This window comes from Ambystoma mexicanum, chromosome 8, assembly GCF_040938575.1.
Source record: "Ambystoma mexicanum isolate Mex_15411 chromosome 8, UKY_AmexF1_1, whole genome shotgun sequence".
Taxonomy (NCBI): Eukaryota; Metazoa; Chordata; class Amphibia; order Caudata; family Ambystomatidae; genus Ambystoma; species Ambystoma mexicanum.
Genome location: NC_090929.1, coordinates 1417956487 through 1417972380, shown reverse-complemented (window position 1 = coordinate 1417972380; position 15894 = coordinate 1417956487). Strand labels below are relative to the sequence as shown.

Sequence of the window (15894 nt, the reverse complement as noted above, 5' to 3'; positions counted from 1 at the left end):
GTGGCTAGTGCCTAAGTAGAGGGCATTGCAGTAGTCTACTCTGGACAAAACTAACGTTCTGGCAAGTGTAATGCAGTTAGGTGTGGAGATGAACGGCCTACATGCAGTGATAAGTTTGCAGGTGTAAGCGGCTGATGATGCTACTGCATTAGTTTGTTTTGTGAGGTATAAGGTGGCATCCAGATAGATACCAAGGGTTTTAGTATTATTTGAGACAGTGATGGTGTTGCCATCTATGTTGAACGATTTGAAGTCAGAGTTTAGTTAGACATCTTTGATGTCCAGGAGTTCTTTTTCTGTGATAGTGTAATGCATCTCCAATGTGGTTAACTTTCCTGTGAAGTATGCAACAGGATGTAACACAGCGGCTTATAGACATTTGTATGAAAGCTACAAGATTGGGCTTTACAGCTTTAGTCCTGGAAGTGAGACGATCTGTAGAACATAGGACAATGTTTCCCCATCTCACCTTTCACTGGCGCAAAAGACGTATTTCCCTCCAGTCCTTAGCCAGTGTTGAATTGTTCCAGCAGACTTCTAGTAAACACCCTCTACTCCTTTGCATCTTTAAAGTATTAAACTATGCTACCCTCTACAACCTTCCATGTTCATTAACCCACCACTACATCCCCCTTCCTGCAGGCTGGTTAGCCTTGCACACTTGAAGCCTCTTCAAACTCATTCTAGTCTAGAAATCTATCCATGTGGTAGTCATCCCCTGCCTGACTGATTCTCCCTCTTCCTTCTCTCTTCCTTGTATTCTTTTCTCCCAGGTGCTACTTAACTTGTCTCCCATCCACACTGTGCCACGTCTTTATTTTATTCCTTCACCCTTTTTCTCCTCATCATTGGAACTCCCTAACCCAGGAATCAGAACAGTCTTACTATTTCCATCTTCAAGATCGTCTTTGTGAACCAGTATCCCTGCCTTGATCAATCCCCAGAACCCGGTGATGCCATCACTCCCCTCTCACACTTCCTTCCCTGTATTCCCCACCACTGTGAATCGTGGTCCACAAAATTGAACAAAGCTGTATATTGTACATCAAATATGTATGTACTCTATTGTTCAGTCCTATGTTGTGCCCACTTGCTGTCTGCTTCTAGCTCCCCAGCACTTTCCGGTTTATGTACCAATCATATCCATTGCTATCTAAAGCACACAGCAATAGGACTGCTTTTTGTGAATGGATGCCTTTTCTGCAGTATGCATGGGTGAGGTACTCACCACCTCATTAAAATAAATAAAACATAAATACAAATAGTTTGCAAAAAAAGAGAAGGGGTTGCAGTAATACGTTTCCCAACATTGCAACCCTGGCTGTTTTATTGAATTTATGAAATTCAAGCTTTTCCAGGATCCTGCTCAAATAGCCCCTGTAGTATGAAATGCCATCCTTGCTGAAGATAAGTGTTACCCTGTTGACTGTCAACTATTACCTCCAAATGATTTTTTTTTCTGCATTCTAACTATCAAATTGAGGAACCATTTTTGGAAACTCATTTTTATAAACCCCAGCAATCGGTGTAGACCGCATGCCCCTCAATGTGATCTGTACAATGCTTTGGTGAAATGTGTCCCTGACAAATAATACTCAATAAAGAAAATATGAAGTTGATCATTGAGAGTCATTATGAATGGTCTGCAATGGGCAGAAGATACAAATAACGAGAAATTGGCAATTTGTGTTGGGTCAACTATGGAGATGTTTTGTCATGAGCGACTATTTGACATGATCTGAGAATACTTGCGCTGTATTTCTTTCATGGTCTTTGTTTTTTCACTTAATAGTTACTGTGGAATCTAAATGGTTACACCCTCAATTTAATTAATTTCTTTAAGGTGGGAGATAAATACTAACATTTTCCTCTCTGTCTGTCTCACTCTATTGTGGCTCTCTTCCTCTTTCTCTGGGCAAGGGTTGCATTGCCAGATTAGTGAATTATATTATAATTAGCGTAATACCAGAGATCAGTTTCTAAGTACCGGACTGGGTTACACACCTGTGTTGCTCTGCGTTGTCTTGCTTCTAAGTCAAACGCATTTCCCCTGAGCCATCCTCCCGGTTCGATGCATGTTTTAATCTGGGAGTGACCCTTTCGAAGCAGGAAGGGTGTTTTAAAAGTCAATGTCATGTGCATTCTGTCTAACAACCTAGTAAAAGATGAGGATATTTATTGAGGTTACATTTGTGTAAAATCGTACATTGTTCCTTTGTAATGATTACTTCCTGTACCTATTGTAACCATAATTAAATCATTGGAATTGTCCAAATGTGCAAAGCACATTATCAAAATCTAGAAAAACCATAGAAATTACTTTCTGAGAGAAGGATATCATTTCAAGATACACTCCTGTTCGTGCTTTTTCAAAATACACTTAGGAGAAAAAAGAAGGGGACAAATAGCACCAGTTAGGTTTTCTGTCTGCTTTACATAAAATCAAACAACATATTGGGGACATAAGAATGATCACAGACCTTTATATTTGAAAATTATGTCTGTGATAAAAAGGATTGTATGCTTGAAATACATTTGACTGTTTATCTCTGCTATTCTTTTGATAGTGGTTGTTGCGGGCCAGTTTGTTTCTATCTATTGGTTTCAGTGCAGCAAAAATAGTTGTGATTGATGTATGTATTTCTTATGCCTGTAATTCTAGGCCCTGATATCCACAACTGTTCCTCTGTTAGATTGCTTCTGGTTTTGTTTGTGTGATTGAAATCTGCCTTCTTAACTCAATCCCCTCCATGATCCCTGTTGTACCACCTGTGTTGCCAAGGTACAAAAGTGATGATAATGAACAAATAGGCATTACATTACATGTTTTATTTATTAATGACTTGCATCCGAATCACTCTATCAACTTCTTAAATGGGAACAATTGAGGCGTTTGTCATTTTTCTGGTTTTGCTTGATTACTGCATATCGTTTTAGTCGGTAGAGAGTTGGTTGCAACTTTCTTTTTTTGACGGGTACACTTTGCAGAATATATATGCAGAGGATAACCCCCTGCAGCCTCCCCCTTAGTCCCTTTTGCATTAATGATATCCCTATACCAACCCCCACATATATAGGTGGCAAAATGGGCAAAAGAAATTGCGACCAATTCTATGACTAAATTGGATGTGCAGTAATCAGACAATCTCATTTTTCTTTATTTCAGTATTTTCTGCCATTATTGTCTTTCTAAAATGTATTACACCAAAATCATAAATTGGAGTAAGAAACTGTGACTGATGAGGTACTCTTGAAGATATTGAAAAAAAATGCATTTGAGAAAATGGGGTCAACAGGCTCACCATAAAGTAATCAATTATTTGTATCTTTGTTTTTAGCGACATGCACCGGATGCACTGCCACATTCTCAGTCTTGAAAAAGCGGGTGAGATTGTCATTTTGTATTTCAAAATTTGCAATGCTTATTTTAAAACCCAAGCCATGACCATGCCCCATACCCAACCAGGGCTACACACATAAATATATGTGGCATCATGCGCAAATGGGTTATTTTTAGCAATGCCTACAGTCCCTTTCTTTGTGGCTGGGTGTATTAAATCTGCAAGTCTGTATCTATGAAAAATAAATACGTGAGAGTAGCATGGATCGAGCGGTCTTCTGCTACCTATGGAAGGCGGAAGCCGATACTTGTAGGGTAAATACATGTTTTGTTATTAATCTATTAGATATAAGTTCAAACACACAAACCATTGCAGAGGGGTACAATGTCGATACCTGGAGAGGTTCTGCATTTTGTCACTAGATATTATCCCACCATGCGTCACCCAAACCCCAAGAGAGAGACAAATGCTACAACTGGATTACTGAAGAGATGGGGAGTTGTGGTGATACTGCAGACCGGGCTGAACAAATAACCACAACTATCTCTTAAAACTGTTGTCAAATCCAAGTCGCTTTCTTACATATGCCAGATGCCCTAAAATGGGTAAGCATATTCAAATATGAGGTTTTACATTAATTTAGTTTGGCAATTGCTCCCTTCACAACCCCGAAGAGACTGGGAACATCCCTAACCAGATCACACACACAAAGTTCATGAGGGACTTTCCCTTTATCCCATATAGCCAAACCACAAGTGGCTACTGATTGGAAACCATTGATAGCAAAATAGGGACGGTAAGATGTTCATTAATGCTACTAGTAACAAGAGTAGGCAACAAAGGTGCAACAACTAATTGAGAAATGAAACCCACATGCTTATGATGGATGGCAGGGGTGTTTCCAATTGTATAGATGAAAGTGAAGAGTCTTAGCTATTTTCAGTGATCACTGCTATTGTGTTGCAGAAAGTGCATAGCCTCATGATGGGGTATTCACAATCACACATTTATGTAGGCAGAGGATTGGTAAATTATTTACATTTTCAAAATGACAACCATGCCTCACCTAAAAGGTTCTCCCCATGACTGTCTTTCATGTTAAAAGTATTATGCAGCTTGTAAAGGGGATTCCTTTACTGTATGCCTTGTGATTAGTTCCCCTGCCTAACTCTTGAGACCAACTCAAAGGCAACTCTGGGGCCTGGGTGCCTCCCGGAGCCAGTGGATATTTGGCCCAGGGGCGGTTTGCGAAGGATCCCCTGGTCACCTTGTTGGGGAACCCACTACTTAGCAGGGTATAGTCACACCAGTCAATACAAAAGGGTTTCAGCCTAAGGGAAAGAGCCTCCTCTCTTAGAGATAGCCTGAAGCGGGAACCAGCAAAACAAAGTCCTTACATCAAAGCAACAGTCTTGTCCTTAAAGAAGAATGGTTTCCATGGGTTTAGGAAGGCTATCTTGTATGTCACCACCGCTGCAGTCTGTGCCTCAAGGATATTATACCTTGGATACTACAGAACTAAAGACAACCCCTGTGGTCCTGTTGGTACAGTCCTTTCAGTCCATGTTTTTCCAAACTTGGGAACTGGGACACAGGAAGCAGCATTAGGTGTCGCCTTTTGTTGCAAGTAGCAGAGGATTTGTCCTGTGCTACTTGCAACAAAAGGCAACACCCAGAAAACAAAGTATCCCGCTCCCTTCTCGTACACTGATAAAGGTAAACTTCACAGAATAGAACATTTACCCATCATTCTTCTAACGTATAACTCACACCGGGAGAGCCTATAGTCAGCTGCTCAGTAAAGGCAACCCCTAGGAGGCTTAAAGTAGCACATCTAAATTCCAAGATGGCGGTAACACCAGATGTAGGTTTGCTCCCACCCCCGATTCTATATCAAACTCTAGTGCTTACCCAGAATCTAGCCAATATCAGCCCTCAGCCACAGAAAGATCTGCACATACGGGGAAAGAAAGTATGAAAGCTAACCAATTTGGTCTAGCAGGGTGCATTGAAGGAGCCGAAGGCTCAGTTTGTTTTTAAGGCTGGTGCCTAGATGGCAGTGGGAAACTCAGAGGCTGCAGGAGTGGAGGAGACTGGATAGGTGCTGGCAGAGGAGAGCTGGATGAGGTAGTAATGCATGAAACGGTGCAGTAGGAATTGGTAACCTCAAGAATTGAAAGGGAGGTGGTAACATTTGGACTGAGGAAGGAGGTAGTGATATCAGAAACAGAGAAGGAGGGATTAATATCAGGAGTGAGGAAGGTAGTAACACCTAGGCGAAGGAGGAGGTAATTAGATGGGGAGGTGGTAACTTCAGGTGCATTGAAAAAGGACTGTAGAAGAAGGGTGGTGACAAGAATGAAGGGAATAACATCTAGGAGCAGGGCAAATTGTGATAAAAAATAGTGCATAGTCATACTGACAGGTTCCAACAGGGCAGGTCAACCATAAGAGGGTTCAGTCTGGGGGAGGTTGAATGACTGGATCAGGGAAGAGTATGGTCAGTATATAGGGAAATGGGATAAAGGGTAGGGTTTGGTCACTCTGCTCAGTGAAACCTGTTAGGGAGATTTAATCATTGTTATGCTTCATACCCTCTCCCAGTGAGACCCCCAGCACTTTCTGCTGGACTTCTGGACCTTTTTCTTTCAATCCTGAAGGGTGGAGACTTTTTCCACTCATTCGTTCTTGTGGGCTCTGTCTTTTGGAACTTAATTCTTTGTATTCTACCTGTACTATGGATTCTGTCTGCTCCATAGCTCTTAAAGGCCTTTGTATTTTTACTCTTCCAGCACAGAGCTCTTTATGGGCAGTGTTGCTGGGGATCCCTAGGGTCCTCCTCTAAGATTCTTTTTCTATATCCTCCAGTAGCTAAAGTTCTTAAGGCTAGAGAGAAATGTAATGTCTCTCCCAAAACTCTATAGTTTGAGAGATTGGCACACACCACCTTCAGTGGAGTGCCAAAGGGATACCTAGTAGCTCCCTTCAGTCTACTCCTGTGATGTTTTAGTCACATAAACAATATCCTATTTATGGCTGGTGGCAGTGGACGTATTCTACCAACTATTGTGTAATTTTTATAACGCAGGCTATGTCTATAGACTCCGTAGTGCACAAAAGGGGCACCCAAGTACCAACTTCGAGCCTCCCTTCTTTTCCCGCCATTACTAGCGTGGTTGTTCTTTGTTAGCCCTTCCACCCTCCCCCTGGGAGGGGGAAGACAGTGTGTGTGTGTGTTTTGCCTTTGGTGGGAACCCTTGGGTATCCCTGCCTAGGCTCCAGAGTTTCTGGGCAGGCAGGAAGTGGGGGATGAGTCCCCTGTCCTTTATCTGCCAGAGTGCCTGAATATGACTAGCTCCCTCAGGGGGGTCTGACTGTTCTGATTGGACAGCCAAATGCCCCTTTCTGTAAAATGCTGAGAGAATGCAGAGGCGTGTATGCTGGAACTGTGTAAAATGTGAGGCTTCTGGAGTGAAAAGCAAGTCGACCACTGGAAACTGAAGTAACTGATGAAGAAGACGACCAGAGATGCCTGCAGACCCTTTGCAACACCATGAAGCGACCACTGCTGTCCTGACCCTGTTTTCTAAGCGACAGATGAGCGCCGAAGAGGCCTCTTTCCCTTTGGCTGGTGGGAACAACCCGTCCCAAGATGAACGTTGAAACAAGCCATCTCCGAGGTCCTAGGAGTTTCCAGAGCTGCGGAACCCCCAATAACGGGAGACCTGCTGCCCATTTTGAGGGCATCATCGCAGAAAGGCCGAATCCGCCCAAATCTTTGCTGAACCCATAAGGACCCTCCAAGGATGCGATGCAACTCGCCCAGAGCCACTCACCAGATTGCAGGACTACAGGAAACAAAGAAGATTGACCGGACGATCCATGTCCATTGTTGGTGCTGCAGAAACGGCGCCAAAACCGAAGAGTGAACCAAGAAGTTGCTGAAAGTTGTGCCACAGGTCCTCGCTCAAGACTGCTGCTGAGAGATCCTGCCCAATGTCCTGCCTTCACTCATCAGACTAAGGAATCTGGACGTCGGGTCCAGAGCTGCAACATTGCTGAGCATCCAGCACAAACATTTCATTCAAACCTAAGGTACTGTGGGGACAAAGGTATTGCTTACCTGATTCCAAGAAGTCGCTCCAGATCATTGCAGCGCACCCACAGGTGTTCAGGGTCCCCCTCATACTTCCAACTCAAGCCGCTGCTTTTGTCCTTTCATAGAGTCCTTTTACTGGTCTCCCTTGTTAGTCGTTGGCTGCTTCTATAACACTGGAGACTGGAAGAAATCCTCAGGAACTCTTCGTATTATGCTGCTTGTCAAGACTTTGAGCCCTCTCCGACCTGCTTTTAGCTAGGGATGCTTTTCTGGACTTCAAAGACTTGCTTTGCGAAGAACCCCTTTCTAGAACCTTGAACCAGGCTAATGTTACACTAACTAACCATTTTCCTCCCTTAAAGTAACTTTACTATATGTGTTTGCCGAGTAAATGTATTACCACATAAACTGTTAGAAACCACAGGTACACGTAATAACCGATAATACTATAACATTTTCTTTTCCCTTTCTAATATTGCTACAAATGTAACCAGCGAACAAACCCGAAAGTGTCCTTTGAAGTGTATTCTCAAGTATTCCAAAGTGTTCTAGTGTCAACGTCTAAAGTATTTAAACTTATTCTGATGTGTATATATAATACATATGTAATTTTATATAAATGATATGTCTAAGAGTTTCTTTGGTGTGCATGTCTAACTAAGGTTCAGTGTACTTACATACAGCTCACATCTTTCTCTTAAGATAAGCCTGACTGCTCTGCCAGTCTACTGAGGTCCTGAGTTAGTACAGACTGATACTAAGAGTTGGAGATCTACAAACCCCTGGGATAGCTTACTAAAGTCTTACTACCAGTATGACTTTAGGAAAACTCCCCTAACAAAACCCCTGCCTCTTAGCTCTCACTACCCGCTCCCATCAATTGCCCAGCTGATCACAAGATCTTTTGACTTCTTTAGTCCAAGCACACTGGACCCCAGAATGCCTGCACATAGAACAGCTCATGAAACTGATTTGGGGGCCTATGTGAGCCCACAACGCACACGAAAGAGGGAGGTGACAGAACCTTCTAGGAACTCTGAGAACTGAGCCTTTGATGCCGGAGCCCCAGCATAACACAAATACCCGCAGAAGACAATCCTGATGGTTTGTTGTCGTTACTGAAATTGGGAAAGAATGAGCAATTGCTGGAAAACAGATTGTTCATCCATGGTGTTTTCAACTCACCTTCATGTATGGCTGCATATATTATTTGTGTCTTTATAGTACAGCATGTATATCCATGACCGACAATTTACATTTATAAGCATAATATATTGTTCTCAATGTAGAAAATATACAGCTAGTCAGTTCTTCGTGCAGGGTTGTCAATCCATAAGCAAGTGATCTTATTTTGGTAAACATATTGTACTATTAGATTTTGAACATCATGTTTTTTTTTTCTATTTCCAGTGCTTCCCTTAATTTATATGCCTTTACCAAACAACCATCATCCTGCAATACTGTATGAAATTCTCTGTCAAAACTTTACTAATATGTCCTCTCATTTCAGAGAAGCTGTAGTAACTGCGGAAATAGCTTCTGTTCGAGATGCTGTTCTTTTAAAGTTCCAAAATCATTTATGGGAGCCACAGGTAATTCAATAAAGCCAAATATTTCATAGACAACCGGTTGTATAGTTTTGTTCTCTGTGATATTAAGAAAATAAAAAAATGTAATAAGTAGTATCAGAAAAACTTCATTGTCTTCATACATAATTCATAACATATTGAAATGACTGCTGGATGATGTGTGCTTAACATAAAGTTCAGTGTTTATTTTGTACTTCTAGTGTGAATTATTACCATCATTAAATGGCTTCTGCACTCTAAGGGAATTCTAGTTTTGAATGACCCTTTGGGGCTGGGGGTAATGGAAAAATAGTTTAGTTCTGCTAATGTGCATTGCGCGGAAATGGGCGGCACATGTAATTGTACACACTGATATACAGATTACAGTGAATTAATTGTATTAATCTCATACATTCACATCAGAAGTAAAGGCATGAAAACTAAATTGCCTTTTCACAGTAGGAATGAGCTTCACATTCCCATCTTTGTCATGAGACTGGTGAAGCTTCACATTATACACGAACAGAGGTGAGGAGACAAAACTATAAAATAAGCATGTTCAGATGGGATAGGAGATTGGAGATTAACGTGGGGAGATGAACAGAGAAGATTTTTGGGACTACAACTGGGGATGGCTGGGAAGAGCTGGGACCATCTGAAGACTGGTTTTCAGGCAGGCCGTCCAGAGAGAGGAGTCCTTACAGAGACAAATTAGCTCCCTTTGCCGAGTGTGTCCCTCCTGGTTCCTCTCGAAATAGATGCCACATTCAAAAGTAAGTAGCACCCTGAGAAATCAAAATAAATGTCCCTAAATTATGCATGGTAAAATCCTGGGAATAAAGGGGGCTGGGAATCAAGGGAGATGTTCATGGGACATAGACCAAGGTGCAGTATTCGATATAATGCCCTGTGTCTCCATTTTACATTGACAATAAAGTGACATGTCTTTTCTTTAAGAGCTAATGCATTTTGTATTGAGAGGCGAAATTTAAAACTGAATGTAACTTTTGTGCGCTTATATGCATGTTGCTTCTGTAAACTTAAGCACCACTAAATAGAATCATTGGCTCATGCCGACACGGATTCACACAGTAGTGTTGTCTTGAAACACGGTTGCCACATTTGATCTCGTGATAAGCAGCCAATGTGAGTCTAGTCATAAATTATAGATTAGTGAAAAATGATAATTCATCCTATTCTTAGAAACCAATGCAAAGTGTTAAACCACTTCAGTCCCTTACCTAGAAAGCTGCACAAGAATGACACATGCGTAATGTGACAGCGAAAGTTTGTTTTAACATTGTACTTTTATCTTTGCAAGATTACGTCTCCAACTCGAACTTGTTGAGCTGAAGGAAACTATAGGAATAGATCGAAAGCCATGTGTATGCAAACACATGTGCGCACACACACGTATTTAAAGCAACATACACTAACATACACTCACATGCACACGCATTGAAAGTTATTTACACAAGTTGTCTGAATGCTGCACGTACATATTCTGAGAAGATCACATACAAGTGTGTTCAGAGTAGAGTTGTGCTAGTCATAATAAGCTGACCATTGTCTACTATTAAATGACCTGCACATAGCCAATATATTCACAGCCCCACATATATACAGGGGAAACAAATAGAACGGATGTTTGTTTTTAAATATTGTTTGTTTGAGTAACTTTTCTCAATAGCATACTTGTTTTCATATTGGTGAAAATCAAGTGTTTTGAAACTAATGCATGTGCTGGCCGAAAAATGGCAGTGTTATCGTGAACATATATTTCGAAGGGATTGTGTCCCCCGACGTATTCCTTATCTTTGATAATTCGTCTCCAGCTTGCTGGCCTCGGAAATGTTTTCAGTAGAGGGCGCTGCGTGTCGACGTCCGCCGAGTCGATGTCCCTCGACGGCCACCGTATCGGCGCCGACGTCACCATGCCCATAAATAGCCACGCGCGGCGTCCGTTGCTCAGTTCCGTTTTTCCGCGCTTCGTGGGGCCTCGGTACATCGTTGCTCAGTTCAGTCCGAATAAACTTTCTACATCTACTCGAATATACCAACTTGTTCTCGATGGCATCTTCATCGGAACCGACGATGCCGTGATCCGGCTTCAAAAAATCACGATAACGGATCCACAGAGCTTGTGGTGCTTGGGAGCCGAGCACCATTGTTCGGAGTATGAGGACTGCATGTCCATGACGGCGAAAGCCTTGAAGGAGTGCAAGGGGAAGCTCGAGAGATGTAAATCAGTCAAAACCTCCTCGAAAGTTTCTTCGGCTGAGTCGAGGCATTCGTCTCCTCGCCGTCGAAAACATTCCCATTCTAGATCTCGAAGTAGCTCCCACCATTCGTCGAGATCAAGACACTCAAAGAAGAGACGTTGAAGATCCCCTTCCTCGTCGTCTTCTGTTTGCCCAGAAAGGGTCTCCTGTCCCACAAAACACAGCTCTCAGGCTGAGTGGGAGGAATTCAGGAAGAAAATGTTAAGCGTCTTCGAGAAAGCGGTCTCGACCCCCTCGAAGACTTCTGAGGGTGATACCCCGGGTGAAAAACCCAAAAAATCAAAACGCGAGTCGCTGCACCTGGTGAAACATTCCACCCGAGAGCGCCACGAGCCATCGGGTAAGAAGGCACCGTCTTCAACGCCGTCGTCGAAGATTCCTTCGACGCATGGATCGGCGCCATCGACGCCGTTGTCGAAGGGTTCATCGAAGACGTTGTCGAAGGGTTCTTCGAGTCATCGGACGATCGACTCGACGCCATTGCCGACATCGATGCCGATGAAAGAGAAGACCACGGCTACTCCACAGCCAACGGTGATTCCAAGAGTCTCCGCATTGACACTGAGACCGTCGTCGACATCCTCGAGTAGGATCCCGATCCTCTCGAGTTCTTCGAGGCCCATTCCAGTTTTCTCGGCGCCTTCGAAGCCTGTCACATCGGCATTGACGACATTGACGTTTTCTCGCCCAATAATAACGAGTTTGGCTCCTTCTGCCTTAGAAATGGGTTTTACACCATTTCAGAGGTCAGAGTTCCCTGGATTATCTTCAATTTATGAAGAGGGGGAAGATTCTGACCAAGAAACCTTCGGGTTGCAAAGGACCACACTACCTGTTTCAGAGGATTTCACCTCTGAGGAAAGAAGGTTGAAAGACCTACAGGAGTCATTACATGAGGCAAGTGGGCTGGACACTTCCCCAGAAGTGGAATTTGTTAAGCTAGACCCAGGGGAACATGCCGAAACACCCTATAGAACCCTGATGGCAAGGATTATTGAATTTATGGGTTGGTCTGCGCCTTCGCCTGTTTTTCAACAGGATGACCTGACAGACATATTAGACAAAGGTCCACAGGAGGATCCTGTGGTCCCCTTCCATGCAGCCTTACAAAGAAAAATGTCATCTAATTGGGAAACTCCTGAAGTTATCCTTGCTGTCAATAAAAGATTGTCAGCCAAGTATAGGGTAGCTGCAGCTGACCCTGAATACTTATCAAAACACCCGACTCCAGAGAGCATGGTGGTCCAAGCGGCAACTTCATCAAGCAGCAGGACCGCTTACCCTACTGTCCCACAGGATAGAGATGACAAGAGGTACGATTCTATGGCAAAGAAAGTCTTCTCTGCTTGTAGTATGGCGTTGAAGTCCATCAACGCCAACTGTACGCTCGCCAGGTTCAGTCACACACTGTGGGAGTGTGCTTCATCAGCGGCTGACTGCATACCCGAAGGAGAGGAAAAGGAAGCCTTACTTAACATTATTAAAGATGGCAAGGAGGCCATGTGCGAGTCACTTCAAACTGGCATCGATTCCGCTGACAGTATCAGCAGGGCCATGGCAGCAAGTACAACAATCCGCAGGCATGCGTGGTTGCAAAAGTCTGGCTTTGCTCCAGATGTAAAGGCCAGACTTTTGAATATGCCCTTTGACGGCTCTTCATTATTCGGAAAAAAGGCTGACAGTCTGGAAAAACTGCAGACATCTAAAGCAGCGGCAAAATCGTTAGGAGCTGCAATCCGCCAAACTCCTTTTCGCCCCTCAGGAACCTCTGGAAGAGGAAAGTCCTTTCGCTATTATTCCGCATTCGGGAAAGGCAGAGGACAGCCGGCTCAAAGAGGCCAAAGGAGATTCACCTGAGGTGGACGTGTCAAAAGTCCTAAAGCCGCAGCAAGTGCCTCTTTACCCTCGGCATCTGCATCAGCCGCCCCCAAACCACTCTGAGGTCTTTCCACACAAAACACCTGTAGGGGGCAGGTTAACTCACCATCTGACGGAATGGCAGGCTATAACGTCAGATGCTTGGGCATTAGAGACAGTTGCCCAGGGTTACTGCCTACCCTTTCTACACATCCCTCAGAGTCATCCACCGGGGCACAGTTCTCTAAAAGTTCCAGATCCGCTCCTCTTGCAGGAAATTATAGACCTGCTAGAGAAAGGTGACATAAAACCGGTACCTGTAGCGGACAGGTACAAGGGCTGGTACTCCCCCCTACTTTCTCATACCAAAGAAGGACAGAGGACTGAGACCCATCCTGGACTTACGAGAATTGAACAAGTTCCTCAGGAAGGACAAGTTCAAGATGGTAACTCTGTCTCAGATCCTTCAGGCCCTCCAGCTCCAGGACTGGCTGGTATCTCTGGACCTTCAGGATGCTTATTTCCATGTGCCAATCCATCTCAAACACAGGAAATACCTGAGGTTCGCAATTGGCGACTCCCATTATCAATTTCGAGTTCTGCCATTTGGGCTGACCTCCGCCTGAGGGTCTTCACCAAGCTAATGTCGGTAGTGGCTGCGAGTCTAAGGAGGGAAGGGATCCATGTCTACCCCTACCTGGACGATTGGCTGATCAGGGCTGTATCTTCGGAACAAGCTCAGATCCAGCTAGATTATGTCTGCCACTTCCTTCACAAACTGGGCTTCTCCCTCAATTGAAAGAAGTCACAGATGATACCATCACAGAGACTCCAGTTATTTCGAGCGGTCCTGGACACTTCCCTGGGAAAAGCCTCGCCACCAGAGGTGAGGGCTCAAGATATTCTGCAGATGGTCAACAAGTTTCAAAATGCCCAACGTCTCCCAGCCTTCGACTTTTTGAGGTTGCTAGGCCTCATGGCATCCTGCATCTTCCTTGTGCCAGAGGCTCGCCTGAGAATGAGATCTCTTCAGTGGGCACTGAGAACTCAGTGGTCGCAATTCTCAGGGAGAATGACAGATCTCCTCCGGATTCCGGACAAGGTAGCCCGCGACCTTCAATGGTGGGCCTATCCAGAGAACATCTTGAAAAGAGAACTGTTTTGGCAACCATGGCCGGAGATAACAGTAGTCACAGACGCCTCACTCACGGGGTGGGGAGCCCATGCCAACGACTTGACCATCAGCGGTCGTTGGTCTCCATTGGAGTCCAGACTACACATCAACCTATTGGAGCTGAGAGCGATCAGACTAGCGCTGAAAGCTTTCCTGCCATCAGTACAGGGGAAAAATGTCCTAATAATGACGGACAACACGGTGGCCTTGCACTACCTCAACAAAAGAGGAGGCGTAGGATCACTGCCACTGTGCAGAGAGGCAATGCAGCTCTGGTTTTGGGCAATTTAGGAAGGAATCTCTCTATCGGCAGTCCACCTAGCCGGAGAGAAGAACTTGACAGCGGACGCTCTGAGCAGGCAGAGCACAGTCTCCCACGAGTGGGAGCTAGCTCAGAAAGTCCTTCAAGAGATCTTCGCCCTTTGGGGAACCCCTCAGGTGGATCTGTTCGCCACAAGCACCAACAGGAAGTGCGATCTGTTCTGTTCAAGGGAATTTCCCCCGAGAGGAGCTCTAGGAGACGCGTTCGTAGTGGACTGGGGGTTTCCACTCCTCTACGCGTTTCCACCAGTCCATGTTATTCCTCAAATGATCAGGAGGTTGAGAAGATTCCGGAAAACCATGATCCTAATTGCCCCGGACTGGGCCAGGAGAACTTGGTACCCGGACCTTCTAGATATGTCCATCTGCCCTCCAATCCGTCTTCCACTCAAAGAGAATCTTCTCTCGCAGAAGGGAGGTCAGGTTCTCCATCCAGACATCAGAACCCTCAACTTCACGCTTGGTTTCTGAAAGGGTGAGGTACAAGGATTGGGACCTCCCTGATGACGTCATGGAGGTGTTGCTTTCGGCCAGAAGGCCAGCAACAAAGTCTTTATACCGCTGCCGTTGGAACAAATTTTGCAGCTGGTGTAGAGACGGGAATATCGACCCTTTTTCATGTGGTACACCAACTGTGTTATCGTTTCTACTCTACTTGGCAAACTCAGGCCTTCAAGTTGGCACTGTAAAAGGCTATCTCGCAGCGCTTTCAATCTTCAAGCGCACTGCGGAGGAACCATCGTATTTCAAACTACCTCTAGTGATACAATTTCTCAAGGGATTAACTAATGTTTATCCTCCAAAACCATTCCAAGTTCCCTTATGGGACTTTAAATTTAGTCTTAAACTTCCTAATGGGCACCCATTTTGAACCACTTCACTCTTATTCGCTGAGATTTCTCACGCGTAAAACTGTCCTATTGGTAGCACTAACATCTGCTAGGAGGGTGAGCGAGCTACAAGCTCTCTCCTGTAAACCCCCACATACAATTTTCCACAAGGACAAAGTTGTCCTACCGGTGAAGCCTAATTTCCTCCCAAAGGTGGTTTCTGAATTTCATATTACTCAGAAAATTACCTTACCTTCGTTCTACCCTCCTCCCCATCCGGGGAAAGAGGAAGAAAGACTACATAGGCTGGACCCAAGGCAAGCTCCAAGCTTTTACATCAGCAGAATGGCTAGGATCAGGCAAGCAGACCAACTGTTTGTAGGATACTCAGGTCACAAGTTGGGATTACCCATAACAAAACA

The 15894-nt window shown here is 44.4% G+C and overlaps 1 protein-coding gene across 3 annotated transcripts in view; it reads left to right on the top strand.

Annotated features, from left to right (window-relative positions):
• ZFYVE27 (zinc finger FYVE-type containing 27) overlaps positions 1–15894 on the top strand; it is a 570694-nt gene that overhangs the window by 418230 nt on the left and 136570 nt on the right. For all 3 annotated transcript variants that reach the window (XM_069611556.1, XM_069611555.1, XM_069611554.1), the window contains 2 exons: positions 3339–3385; positions 8951–9032. In XM_069611556.1, the coding sequence (XP_069467657.1) occupies positions 3339–3385; positions 8951–9032 (129 nt within the window). The remainder of the gene's footprint in view (positions 1–3338; positions 3386–8950; positions 9033–15894) is intronic.